This window comes from Coregonus lavaretus (genome assembly GCF_964263955.1).
Source record: "Coregonus lavaretus genome assembly, chromosome: 26".
In the NCBI taxonomy this organism is placed as follows: Eukaryota; Metazoa; Chordata; class Actinopteri; order Salmoniformes; family Salmonidae; genus Coregonus; species Coregonus lavaretus.
Genome location: NC_140013.1, coordinates 44,591,725 through 44,606,143, shown reverse-complemented (window position 1 = coordinate 44,606,143; position 14,419 = coordinate 44,591,725). Strand labels below are relative to the sequence as shown.

The window sequence follows — 14,419 nt, the reverse complement described above, 5'->3', positions numbered from 1 at the left end:
AGCTTTGATATGTGCTGAGAGAAGGACAGTGGACCGTCTAGCCGTACTCCCAAGTATTTGTATGAGGTGACTACCTCAAGCTCTAAACCCTCAGAGGTAGTAATCACACCGGTGGGGAGAGGGGCATTCTTCTTACCAAACCACATGACCTTTGTTTTGGAGGTGTTCAGAACAAGGTTAAGGGCAGAGAAAGCTTGTTGGACACTAAGAAATCGTTGTTGTCCATATCCATCATATCCATCATATCCGTCATATCCGTCATATCCATCATATCCGTCATATCCATCATATCCATCATATCCATCATATCCGTCATATCCATCATATCCATCATATCCGTCATATCCATCATATCCATCATATCCATCATATCCATCATATCCGTCATATCTGTCATATCCGTCATATCCGTCATATCCGTCATATCCATCATATCCATCATATCCATCATATCCGTCATATCTGTCATATCCATCATATCCGTCATATCCGTCATATCCATCATATCCATCATATCCATCATATCCATCATATCCATCATATCCATCATATCCTACATTCACACCACAGCTGCTTTACAACAACTGCCTCCTGGGTTCCGTTTCCCATAACAACCAGGCGTGCCTTCTAAAAACCATGCCAACATAACCTTAACTTTAACTTGATGCAGATGTTTTTTTTGTTGTTGTTGATATGAATATAAAATCATTAATGGGTAACAATGAAGTACCTTACTGTAGTATATTTCCATGACGATGGGCAATAGTAGCTTTTTATTAAAACAATGTTTTGCTAGGACTGTCTGAGTGGGGAGGGGGGAAGTGAAAACCAGCTGTTATTGGCAGAGGGGTTTGGAACTCTCTGTTATTGGCAGAGGGGTTTGGAACTCTCTGTTATTGGCAGAGGGGTTTGGAACTCTCTTTCTTATTGGCAGAGGGGTTTGGAACTCTCTTTCTTATTGGCAGAGGGGTTTGGAACTCTCTGTTATTGGCAGAGGGGTTTGGAACTCTCTTTCTTATTGGCAGAGGGGTTTGGAACTCTCTTTCTTATTGGCAGAGGGGTTTGGAACTCTCTTTCTTATTGGCAGAGGGGTTTGGAACTCTCTTTCTTATTGGCAGAGGGGTTTGGAACTCTCTGTTATTGGCAGAGGGGTTTGGAACTCTCTGTTATTGGCAGAGGGGTTTGGAACTCTCTTTCTTATTGGCAGAGGGGTTTGGAACTCTCTTTCTTATTGGCAGAGGGGTTTGGAACTCTCTTTCTTATTGGCAGAGGGGTTTGGAACTCTCTGTTATTGGCAGAGGGGTTTGGAACTCTCTGTTATTGGCAGAGGGGTTTGGAACTCTCTGTTATTGGCAGAGGGGTTTGGAACTCTCTTTCTTATTGGCAGAGGGGTTTGGAACTCTCTGTTATTGGCAGAGGGGTTTGGAACTCTCTTTCTTATTGGCAGAGAGGTTTGGAACTCTCTTTCTTATTGGCAGAGGGGTTTGGAACTCTCTGTTATTGGCAGAGGGGTTTGGAACTCTCTTATTGGCAGAGGGGTTTGGAACTCTCTGTTATTGGCAGAGGGGTTTGGAACTCTCTGTTATTGGCAGAGGGGTTTGGAACTCTCTGTTATTGGCAGAGGGGTTTGGAACTCTCTTTCTTATTGGCAGAGGGGTTTGGAACTCTCTGTTATTGGCAGAGGGGTTTGGAACTCTCTTTCTTATTGGAAGAGGGGTTTGGAACTCTCTGTTATTGGCAGAGGGGTTTGGAACTCTCTTTCTTATTGGCAGAGGGGTTTGGAACTCTCTGTTATTGGCAGAGGGGTTTGGAACTCTCTGTTATTGGCAGAGGGGTTTGGAACTCTCTTTCTTATTGGCAGAGGGGTTTGGAACTCTCTTTCTTATTGGCAGAGGGGTTTGGAACTCTCTGTTATTGGCAGAGGGGTTTGGAACTCTCTGTTATTGGCAGAGGGGTTTGGAACTCTCTGTTATTGGCAGAGGGGTTTGGAACTCTCTTTCTTATTGGCAGAGGGGTTTGGAACTCTCTGTTATTGGCAGAGGGGTTTGGAACTCTCTTTATTATTGGCAGAGGGGTTTGGAACTCTCTGTTATTGGCAGAGGGGTTTGGAACTCTCTTTCTTATTGGCAGAGGGGTTTGGAACTCTCTGTTATTGGCAGAGGGGTTTGGAACTCTCTGTTATTGGCAGAGGGGTTTGGAACTCTCTTTCTTATTGGCAGAGGGGTTTGGAACTCTCTTTCTTATTGGCAGAGGGGTTTGGAACTCTCTGTTATTGGCAGAGGGGTTTGGAACTCTCTGTTATTGGCAGAGGGGTTTGGAACTCTCTGTTATTGGCAGAGGGGTTTGGAACTCTCTGTTATTGGCAGAGGGGTTTGGAACTCTCTGTTATTGGCAGAGGGGTTTGGAACTCTCTTTCTTATTGGCAGAGGGGTTTGGAACTCTCTGTTATTGGCAGAGGGGTTTGGAACTCTCTTTCTTATTGGCAGAGGGGTTTGGAACTCTCTGTTATTGGCAGAGGGGTTTGGAACTCTCTTTCTTATTGGCAGAGGGGTTTGGAACTCTCTTTCTTATTGGCAGAGGGGTTTGGAACTCTCTGTTATTGGCAGAGGGGTTTGGAACTCTCTGTTATTGGCAGAGGGGTTTGGAACTCTCTGTTATTGGTCTATTGACCCATTAACCACATGGTGACGTCACCATGGAAAGCAGAAACCCCCGCCCCCATGCAAACCTGCTGATTAGAAAGTCCTGTGTAGATTGTTATTTTCAACCAGTAACTATCAGAAAATAACACAAACTTTAGCTGTAGTACATCATGATATAAAATACAGGACTGGGCCTTTAAACACTAAACCCTCTAATTCATTAAAGCATGCGCTAATGTAAACAGACACTTTTCAATTCAAAATATAGGCCTGTTCTTTTTGTTTCTGGGAAATTCAACCAATGTGAACGTGTCCGTTGAAACATGATGTTGTTGTTTCCTAGGCAGAGCTACATTTAGCAGACGCTCTTATCCAGTGTGACTTACAGTTAGTGAGTGCATACATTGTTTCCTAGACACAGCTTTAAATCTGCTAACAAGCAGTTGAATGTTGTTGTTTGCTAGACACAGCTTTAAATCTGCTAACAACCAGTTGAATGTTGTTCTTGTTGTTCACTAAATACAACATTCAACTGGTTGTTAGCAGGTTTAAAGCTGTGGATATGAAACCTGCTAACAACCAGTTGAATGTTGTTCTGTTTATTTCTCAGGCACAGCTTTAATGAAGAAACAGACCTTCTAACAACACTGCTGAACGAGTATGAGGTCGCCATGGAAACCACTTCTCCTGCTGTCCGTCATCAGTGGCCTTTCAGGTACTGTAGTAGGAGATAACCCACAATGCAACGCTCTGAGATAAGCTGAAGGTTTTCCTGCTCTTTTACAGCGGTTTGCTGCTGTTACAGTAGACGCTGTGTTTGTCTGTGTGCGTTGGTGCACACTGATTTAAACAGCAAGTGATACCAATAATAACAACCTTTTCATGTTATCTACCTGTTTAAAAATATATATTATTGTCAGCCTTTTTGCTTGTGGGAGTTGAGTTTGTCTGAAGTCGTCAGCTCCAGTCTTCCTGTATCAAACAGTCGTCAGCTCCAGTCTTCCTGTATCAAACAGTCGTCAGCTCCAGTCTTCCTGTATCAAACAGTCGTCAGCTCCAGTCTTCCTGTATCAAACAGTCGTCAGCTCCAGTCTTCCTGTATCAAACAGCTGTGAGGGGTTAATCAAAGTAGAAGTGGCTCTGCCCCCATGCCTGGTCTAGCAGCTTTGAATAAATAAAGGTGGTGGGGGTGGAGGGAGTAGAGTTGGCTGTGTGCCTGTGGGTGGAGGGGGTAGAGTTGGCTGTGTGCCTGTGGGTGGAGGGGGTAGAGTTGGCTGTGTGCCTGTGGGTGGAGGGGGTAGAGTTGGCTGTGTGCCTGTGGGTGGAGGGGGTAGAGTTGGCTGTGTGCCTGTGGGTGGAGGGGGTAGAGTTGGCTGTGTGCCTGTGGGTGGAGGGGGTAGAGTTGGCTGTGTGCCTGCCTGGTCTATTGGTGCATAACAGGATCCTCCAGACACATGCCACCAACGTTCAATGAATACTGAAGCAGCTCCCAACGTTCAATGAATACTGCAGCAGCTCTCTGCAGAACAATGCCCATTGTGACCCCTCAATTAATGAATGAAAGCAGCATTATTGTCTGTCAATATTTAATTTGGCTGAAGTGATACCAATCGGGTTATCCTTCGGATTGAGCTCTCTCTGTTCCCTTTGCCGATATAGGCTACGGGCTAGAGCCTCATAGCTCAAATCTCATATTGTCATTTCAGAAAGCACTTAGCAGATCTCCCTTATCCCCGGGTAAAGCCAGGCTCGGCACCCGTGAAGACAGCAGATTCCCCCTATCCCCGGGTAAAGCCAGGCTCGGCACCTGTGAAGACAGCAGATTCCCCCTATCCCCGGTTAAAGCCAGGCTCGGCACCCGTGAAGACAGCAGATTCCCCCTATCCCCGGGTAAAGCCAGGCTCGGCACCCGTGAAGACAGCAGATTCCCCCTATCCCCGGGTAAAGCCAGGCTCGGCACCTGTGAAGACAGCAGATTCCCCCTATCCCCGGGTAAAGCCAGGCTCGGCACCTGTGAAGACAGCAGATTCCCCCTATCCCCGGTTAAAGCAAGGCTCGGCACCTGTGAAGACAGCAGATTCCCCCTATCCCCGGGTAAAGCCAGGCTCGGCACCTGTGAAGACAGCAGATTCCCCCTATCCCCGGTTAAAGCAAGGCTCGGCACCTGTGAAGGCAGCAGATTCCCCCTATCCCCGGGTAAAGCAAGGCTCGGCACCTGTGAAGACAGCAGATTCCCCCTATCCCTGGGTAAAGCCAGGCTCGGCACCTGTAAAGGCAGCAGATTGAACCTGGCCTCTGACACATAAATCAGACAGAAAGGACATTTGTTTGTCCAGGAAATCTGGATCTATCCACAAGCTCACAACAATCTCTTACTGGCAAAGAACACATACAATAGGTCTTCTCTTTACCTTATGTCAGTAGAATCCCTTTGGCTCCTTCCCATAATCACTATCAACACATCTTCCATGGTTATGTTGTGCAGGGTAACATGGTTAAGTTGTCAGGGTAACATGGTTACGTTGTGCAGGGTAATATGGTTACGTTGTGCAGGGTAACATGGTTACGTTGTGCAGGGTAACATGGTTACGTTGTGCAGGGTAACATGGTTACGTTGTGCAGGGTAACATGGTTACGTTGTGCAGGGTAACATGGTTAAGTTGTGCAGGGTAACATGGTTACGTTGTGCAGGGTAACATGGTTACGTTGTGCAGGGTAACATGGTTACGTTGTGCAGGGTAACATGGTTACGTTGTGCAGGGTAACATGGTTACGTTGTGCAGGGTAACATGGTTACGTTGTGCAGGGTAACATGGTTACGTTGTGCAGGGTAACATGGTTACGTTGTGCAGGGTAACATGGTTACATTGTGCAGGGTAACATGGTTACATTGTGCAGGGTAACATGGTTACGTTGTGCAGGGTAACATGGTTACGTTGTGCAGGGTAACATGGTTACGTTGTGCAGGGTAACATGGTTAAGTTGTGCAGGTTAACATGGTTACGTTGTGCAGGGTAACATGGTTACGTTGTGCAGGGTAACATGGTTACATTATGCAGGGTAACATGGTTACGTTGTGCAGGGTAACATGGTTACGTTGTGCAGGGTAACATGGTTAAGTTTTCAGGGTAAAATGGTTACGTTGTGAAGGGTAATATGGTTATGTTGTGCAGGGTAACATGGCTATTTTGTTACTCATAAGCCTGTGGCAAGTTTAAACATGGAAAAATGAAAACAGATAACCATCATAACCAGAGACTAATATTTCAGATCAGATGTTCAGTCTTCCATACAGCCGTACCCCAGTGGATCGGTTGCAGTGTGCTACTGTATGGTGTTACCGATAACTCAAGGCAGGTTGACCTTTATTGCAGTGTGCTACTGTATGGTGTTACCGATAACTCAAGGCAGGTTGACCTTTATTGCAGTGTGCTACTGTATGGTGTTACCGATAACTCAAGGCAGGTTGACCTTTATTGTCATGAATCTTGACCTGGAGGCAGAACCGAGTGATTTCCGCTAGAGGGTGTCAGCTGCAAAGTCAAAATTGGCTATATTGTAAAAATGTTGGTCTTAAATTAAGTTTAGGGTTAGGCATTAGGGTTAGGCATTAGGGTTAGGTATTAGGGTTAGGCATTAGGGTTAGGCATTAGAGTTAGGCATTAGGGTTAGGCATTAGGGTTAGGCATTAGGGTTAGGCATTAGGGTTAGCAGTGTGGTTACAGTTTATTACAATCACTTTGGCACTAATTTCAGAACCTTGATGTCATTTTTCAAAACTCTAGACACAAAACTCAAAACGGTCATCACTTGTAACACAGGCTGTCCAATGTTCAAAACATTGCATTGTGCATTCATATCTTTAAAGAAATCGTGCACTTGCACAATCATTGGTTCAAAAAACAAATGTATTGTGAAATACCAATGAAACGTTAATTTAGATCACCCACACACAAGCAACCGATAGTTTCACTGTGTCATTGTTCGTACGATCATTAAATATTGTAGTACAAAATAGGTGATACATGTTTCATTATGGTACTACATGTAAATACATCCCTGTAAAAGTACTGCAGTAGTAGAGAGAATACTACAGACACAGTGGAATCATTGAACAAAATCTGAAATATATTGATGAAAAACAATACAGTACTGTAAAACATCAAATGCAGTGTTCCTCAACTTGCTTGCTTGTACTGTAAAAAGCAAAACATAGGAGTGATTACTGTACTTCTACATTTTCATCAACTCTGTCTTGTGGTTTTGGCCACAGGTTCTCATCTACATCACAATGGATGTTTTCATTAGCCAAACATCTTGGAAAAAACCTTCGGGCGAATCCAGGCCTGACACTGGTCTGCCGTGATGTCATTGCATGCGTCATCCATGGCCTGGAGAAGAGTGACTTGTTCATGAGGGCGCCTGACATAAACCTTCCATCTCCATGCGGAGAAACATTCCTCAATCGGGTTAAGGAAAGGAGAGTATGGGGGTAAATACAGGGTGCTAAATTGTGCATGGGCCTGAAACCATGCTTGCACCATATGAGCATGGTGGAACCTGACATTATCCCACACAATGACATAGGTCACGCCATCGGCTCTACAGGCCTGATCGAGCTCATCAAGGAAGGTTACAAGGAGACCATAGAAACGGTGTCTGATAAAGAATGATGATGAAATATTACATCCATAGATAATGTAGTCTAATTGGTTCATGCTCCACGCTAATTGGTGACAATGAATCTCGTTACTTTGAAACTTTCATGATCTAAACATGGAATATTGTTTGTCTGTTTCCATACAACTATGCATTAAGAGTAATGCAACAGTTACTTATCATTTTGAGCAGTTGTATCAATTGATAGTTGGATAATTGTAATGAAGTGAATAGACACTCATCTGAAATGTAATGTGTGAATTGCCTTTTGAAATAGTAGTACTTTGATGTTAAGTTGTGTCATATTGAACAGGTGATTTTTGTTAAATGAACAAATGATCTTAGTTTTATGTGTATTGTATCCAAGCAATTGAAAAAGTGTTAGAGTTTTGAAAAATGTGCATTTTGATAATTGGTTGTGAGTTTTGTGTCTAGAGTTTTGAAAAATGACGTCAAGGTTCTGAAATGAGTGCCAAAGTGATTGTAAAAAACTGTAAGGTTAAGGTTGGGTTAAAATATCTGTTTTTATGACTGCGCTAGCTAGTGACCCCTCTGCAGAGCTGCCTCCAAGCCTGCTAACTGAAGTAGCTAGCCTTTATCTGACTGTTCAGGAGGGAAAAGAAAGCTCTGTCCGGGAGGTAAGTACTCTAACAATAGCCTAGTTTCTTTATTTTTTCTGTTGTATAACAATGTGTTGCCTCTGCTGCTGCTGAAGTGGGACTAGCTGCTCTGCTGCTGAGTCCGACCCTGCTACATAATAGCCCTGCAGATACCAGGCAGTAGGAAGACCTCAGTCTGGGGATACCTGCTACTACTGGGGATACCTGCTACTACTGGGGATACCTGCTACTACTGGGGATACCTGCTACTACTGGGGATACCTGCTACTACTGGGGATACCTGCTACTACTGGGGATACCTGCTACTACTGGGGATACCTGCTACTACTGGGGATACCTGCTACTACTGGGGATACCTGCTACTGTAGAGAACCATACTAGTGATACCTGCTACTGTAGAGAACCATATTATTCTGCCAGGTTAGCATAGGCTAATTTGTAGTTAACATTTAATTGAGAAGGTTTTTGGGAAAGCCTTTCCATCTACCAGAAGACTGTTTTCATTAGCATCATCGCTAACGGCTACACAAAGCTCCTCCCACATAGACAGAGGCTACGAATCACTGACGCATTCTGTTCATGTTTTATGATAAACTTGGGCTAATTAATTCATGTTCAATACTTTTAATTGATTACCTACTAAGGTCAATACATTTTTGAATATTGTTGAATTCCGTTTTAATGCCTGGTTTCCGTGAGGGTCCCTGTTATCATATTTGGACCAGAATGAGGCTCTCCTCTACTTATTGTGCTTGCAGTGATGATTCACCTTCTTCATCAAATGTTTTCCTAATTTGCCTGCAGATAATCGCCAAAAAGCTTATGCCTACCAGTCGCCTATGCATATTAGGGAGCCAAATGAACAGCTCTCTGTTCAGATCAGATGTTCAGTCTTTCATACAGCCGTACTCCAGTGGATCGATGTGATTCTGTAGGCTGCTACCAGTGGCCTAGCGCATTTAGAACATAACATTTAGAAAGCAAACATTATCCCTTAGTTCAAGCACAGCAAATACTTTAATTGTTTATGTATATGTTGCAGAACAGTGATTTTCTCAGAATATTGACAAAAAAATTGATCTTAAGGTGGTTAGCCATCAGTGACGGAGTTGACAAGCCACTTACAGAGTAGACAACAGGTACTCCAAACATACTTATTTTTGTTTCTAAAAAAGTATTCAATAGGTCAATAGAAACATTTGTAAAACATGGAAAATTATACATTTGAAATTCCCATTTGCTTTTCCCTTATAAAATTCCCCTAAATGTCAATTTTAAGCTAAAGTAATGCAACAAAAGCCATTTTTTTTGCAACTATTAAAGGAGTGTCCCAACTTTCAAGAATCCCTCAGCTAATTTCCTGGTATTATATATATATTTTTTAAATCATGGCTTATGACGTGTTCGTATGCTATCTGGGGGGCCAAAGCTGCTGGTCCCAGGGGGGATGGAGTGTGAGAGGGGTAGTGGAAGTCATTTTCCTAAAGCCTGCAGTGTTACATCTCTAAAGGTTATGAGCAGACAGAGGAGTGTCGAAATCAATAGAAGATGTTTATGACATTTGCATAAATTACAGGGCAAGAAAATCCACCTAGAAATAAGTCTATTCGTTTTTTTTACCAAAAGACAACTGATACTGAAGAACAGTACCTGCCATCTTAACGCTTGTACTGTTTGTTTCTTTGGTGTTTAACAGTACAGTCATATGATTGATTGATTGATTAATTCATTAATTAATTCATTAATTCAATTGGATATAGTAATTTAAAGATGGATAATAATAAAGTATTTAAAAGAATGGCTGTGTCTCGCAGTATTTCAGTATCACGTATCCCTTTCCTGCAGTCGAATGACCTCGTGGCCTCATGGGTGGAATGTATTAATATTTTTCATAATTTCATAATGAATCAACATTATAAATAAAGAAAACGCAGAAAATCCAGTGTTTCTATGTCAAACTCTTTTTTATATTGTTCAGTCTTCTGCGATGTATGTAAATAACCCTGTGTGACCCTGATTTAGCCCACTGCAGTAAAAGGTTAAACAGGACAGTCTCACAAAGACACGGCGGTCGGAACCAAAAATCTCCAAATCGGACTCCAGACCATAGGACACATTTCCACCGGTCTAATGTCCATTGCTCGTGTTTCTTGGCCCAAGCAAGTCTCTTCTTCTTATTGGTGTCCTTTAGTAGTGGTTTCTTTGCAGCAATTCGACCATGAAGGCCTGATTCACGCAGTCTCCTCTGAACAGTTAATGTTGAGATGTGTCTGTGACTTGAACTCTGTAAAGCATTTATTTGGGCTGCAATTTCTGAGGCTGGTAACTCTAATGAACTTGAGGATGAGGGACAGGAGTGAGGGAGTTAAGTAAGGGGTGAGGGGACAGGAGTGAGGGAGTTAGGTAAGGGATGAGGGGAAAGGAGGTAGGTAAGGGATGAGGGGACAGGAGGTAGGTAAGGGGTGAGGGACAGGAGTGAGGGAGTTCGGTAAGGGGTGAGGGGACAGGAGTGAGGGAGTTAGGTAAGGGATGAGGGGAAAGGAGGTAGGTAAGGGATGAGGGGACAGGAGGTAGGTAAGGGGTGAGGGACAGGAGTGAGGGAGTTCGGTAAGGGGTGAGGGGACAGGAGTGAGGGAGTTCGGTAAGGGGTGAGGGGACAGGAGTGAGGGAGTTAGGTAAGGGATGAGGGGACAGGAGTGAGGGAGTTCGGTAAGGGGTGAGGGGACAGGAGTGAGGGAGTTCGGTAAGGGATGAGGGGACAGGAGTGAGGGAGTTAGGTAAGGGGTGAGGGGACAGGAGTGAGGGAGTTCGGTAAGGGGTGAGGGGACAGGAGTGAGGGAGTTAAGTAAGGGGTGAGGGGACAGGAGTGAGGGAGTTCGGTAAGGGGTGAGGGGACAGGAGTGAGGGAGTTCGGTAAGGGGTGAGGGGACAGGAGTGAGGGAGTTAGGTAAGGGATGAGGGGAAAGGAGGTAGGTAAGGGGTGAGGGGACAGGAGTGAGGGAGTTAAGTAAGGGGTGAGGGGACAGGAGTGAGGGAGTTCGGTAAGGGGTGAGGGGACAGGAGTGAGGGAGTTAAGTAAGGGGTGAGGGGACAGGAGTGAGGGAGTTAGGTAAGGGATGAGGGGAAAGGAGGTAGGTAAGGGGTGAGGGGACAGGAGTGAGGGAGTTCGGTAAGGGGTGAGGGGACAGGAGTGAGGGAGTTCGGTAAGGGGTGAGGGGACAGGAGTGAGGGAGTTAGGTAAGGGATGAGGGGAAAGGAGGTAGGTAAGGGGTGAGGGACAGGAGTGAGGGAGTTCGGTAAGGGATGAGGGGACAGGAGGTAGGTAAGGGGTGAGGGACAGGAGTGAGATAGTCCCCTGTAGCTCAGTTGGTAGAGCATGGTGTTTGCAACGCCAGGGTTGTGGGTTCGTTTCCCAGTATGAAAATGTATGCACTCACTAACTGTAAGTCGCTCTGGATAAGAGCGTCTGCTAAATGACTAAAATGTAAATGTATTTCTAGATGAAACACTGATTATGTTTGTTGAAAAAGTGACTGTATGATTTTGTGTGTTGTACTAACTCAATTGAAAATGTGCTTAGAGTTGTGAAAACAATTGCCTTTTTGACGATTTGTTGTGAAAATTGCAACAAAGCGATAAAAAAACAATTACGTTATAATCAGTCCGCCGATCAATACTGGAACAAATCAACTGAAGCTGCTTGAAGTGTTACATCATCATCCTCCCAACACAGGCCCTAATCCAGGAATCCTCCCTGTCATACACTATATATACAAAAGTATGTGGACACCCCTTCAAATTAGTGGATTCGACTAGAGCTGCCCTGGAAAACTGTAAGTGCTGTTATTGTGAAGTGGAAACGTCTAGGAGCAACAACGGCTCAGCCGCAAAGTGGTAGGCCACACAAGCTCACAGAACGGGACCGCCGAGTGCTGTAGCGCGTAGCGCGTAAAAATCGTCTGTCCTCGGTTGTAACACTCACTACCGAGTTCCAAACGGCCTTTGGAAGCAACATCAGCACAATAACTGTTAGTCGGGAACTTCATGAAGTGGGTTTCCATGGCCGAGCAGCCACACACAAGACTAAGATCACCAAGCGCAATGCCAAGTGTCGGCTGAAATGGTGTAAAGCTCGCCACCATTGGACTCTGGAGCAGTCGAAATGCGTTCTCTGGCGTGATGAAACATGCTTCACCATCTGACAGACTGACAGAAGAATCTGTGTTTGGCGGATGCCAGGAGAATGCTACCTGCCCCAATGCATAGTGCCAACTGTAAAGTTTGGTGGTGGAGGAATAATGGTCTGGGACTGTCTTTCATGGTTCGGGCTAGGCTCCTTAGTTCCAGTGAAGGGAAATGTTAACGCTACAGCATACAATGACATTCTAGACGATTCTGTGCTTCCAACTTTGTGACAACAGTTTGGGAAAGGCCCTTTCCAATGCCCCCGTGCACAAAGCGAGATCCATACAGAAATGGTTTGTTGAGATCGGTGCGGAAGTTCTTGACTGGCCTGCACAGAGCCCTGACCTCAACCCCATCGAAGACCTTTGGGATTAAATGGAACGCCGACTGTGAGCCAGGCCTAATCGCCCAACATCAGTGCCCCACCTCACTAATGCTCTTGTGGCTGAATGGAAGAAAGCCCTCAGCAATGTTCCAACATCTAGTGGAAAGCCTTCCCAGAAGAGTGGAGGCTGTTATAGCAGCAAAGGGGGACCATCTCCATATTAGTGCCCATGATTTTGGAATGAGATGTTCAATGAGCAGGTGTCCACATACTTTTGGTCATGTAGTGTATGTTATTATCAAATTAAGAATGGGGCCGGAGAAGATGGCTGCCGTTTTACAGCCCTCTAACCAATTGTACTATTATGTGTGTTTTTTCGCGTTATTTGTAATTTATTTTGTACATAATGTTTCTGCCATCGTCTCTTATAACCAAAAAAAATAGCTTCTGGATATCAGGACAGCGATTACTCACCTCGTATTGGACGAAGATTTTTTCTTCAACAAGTCGGACGCGAAGGATATCCTACAGACACCCGACAAGGCCCAAATCCCCGTCATTCGCATGAGAAAGAGACAGAGATATCGTGGACGTAGGTCGGGGTGCCTTGTAAGGATCCGACGGCGAGCGAGGAAACTGCCTCTTCCATCAATCCTATTAGCCAATCTTCAATCATTGGAAAATAAATTAGATGACCTACGATCACGGTTATCCTACCAACGGGACATTAAAAACTGTAATATCTTATGTTTCACCGAGTCGTGGCTGAAAGACGACATGGACAACATACAGCTAGCGGGCTATACGCTACATCGGCAGGATAGAACGGCTGACTCCGGTAAGACAAGGGGTGACGGTCTGTATATATATGCAAACAACAGCTGGCGCACAAAATCAAATACTAAGGAAGTCTCGAGGTTTTGCTCGCCTAAGGTAGAGTACCTTATGATAAGCTGTAGACCCACTATTTACCAAGAGAGTTTTCATCTATATTTTTCATAGCTGTCTATTTACCACCGAAAATCAATGCTGGCATTAAGATTGCACTCAATGAGCTGTAGAAGGCCATAACTAAACAGGAAAACGCTCATCCAGAGGCAGCGCTCCTAGTTGCCGGGGACTTTAATGCAGGGAAACTCATTTCTACCAGCATGTTAAATGTGCAACCAGAGGAAAATAAAACTCTAGACCACCTTTACTCCACACATAGAGACGTATACAAAGCTCTCCCTCGCCCTCCATTTGGCAAATCTGACCATAACTCTATCCTCCTGATTCCTACTTATAAGCAAAAACTAAAGCAGGAAGCACCAGTGACTCAGTTAATAAAAAAGTGGTCAGATGAAGCAGATGCTAAGCTACAGGACTGTTTTGCTAGCACAGACTGGAACATGTTACGGGATTCTTCAGATAGCATTGAGGAGTACACCACATCAGTCACTGGCTTCATCAATAAGTGCATCGATGACGTCGTCCCCACAGTGACCGTACGTACATACCCCAACCAGAAGCCATGGATTACAGGCAACATCTGCACTGAGCTAAAGGGTAGAGCTCCCGCTTTCAAGGAGCGGGACTCTAACCCGGACGCTTATAAGAAATCCCGCTATGCCTTCCGACGAACCATCAAACAGGCAAAGAGTCAATACAGGACTAAGATTGAATTGTACTACACCGGCTCTGACGCTCGTCGAATGTGGCAGGGCTTGAAAACTATTACAGTCTACAAAGGGAAGCACAGCCGCGAGCTGCCCAGTGACACAAGCCTACCAGACGAGCTAAACCACTTCTATGCTCGCTTCGAGGCAAGCAACACTGAAACATGCATGAGAGCACCAGCTGTTCCGGATGACTATGTGATCATGCTCTCCGTAGCCGATGTGAGTAAGACTTTTAAGCAGGTCACAAGGACGCAGGGCCAGACGGATTACCAGGACGTGTACGCCGAGCATGTGCTGACCAACTGGCAAGTGTCTTCACCGACATTT

At 44.8% G+C, this 14,419-nt stretch overlaps 1 protein-coding gene across 1 annotated transcript in view; it reads left to right on the top strand.

The window, feature by feature from the left end:
• Nucleotides 1-3,302: 3,302 nt before the first annotated feature.
• cntn5 (contactin 5) overlaps nucleotides 3,303-14,419 on the top strand; it is a gene marked incomplete at both ends in the record, with an annotated part of 260,961 nt that continues 249,844 nt past the window's right edge. Inside the window, one exon of the mRNA XM_084143274.1 lies at nucleotides 3,303-3,357. Coding sequence (XP_083999400.1) covers nucleotides 3,303-3,357 — 55 coding nt within the window. The remainder of the gene's footprint in view (nucleotides 3,358-14,419) is intronic.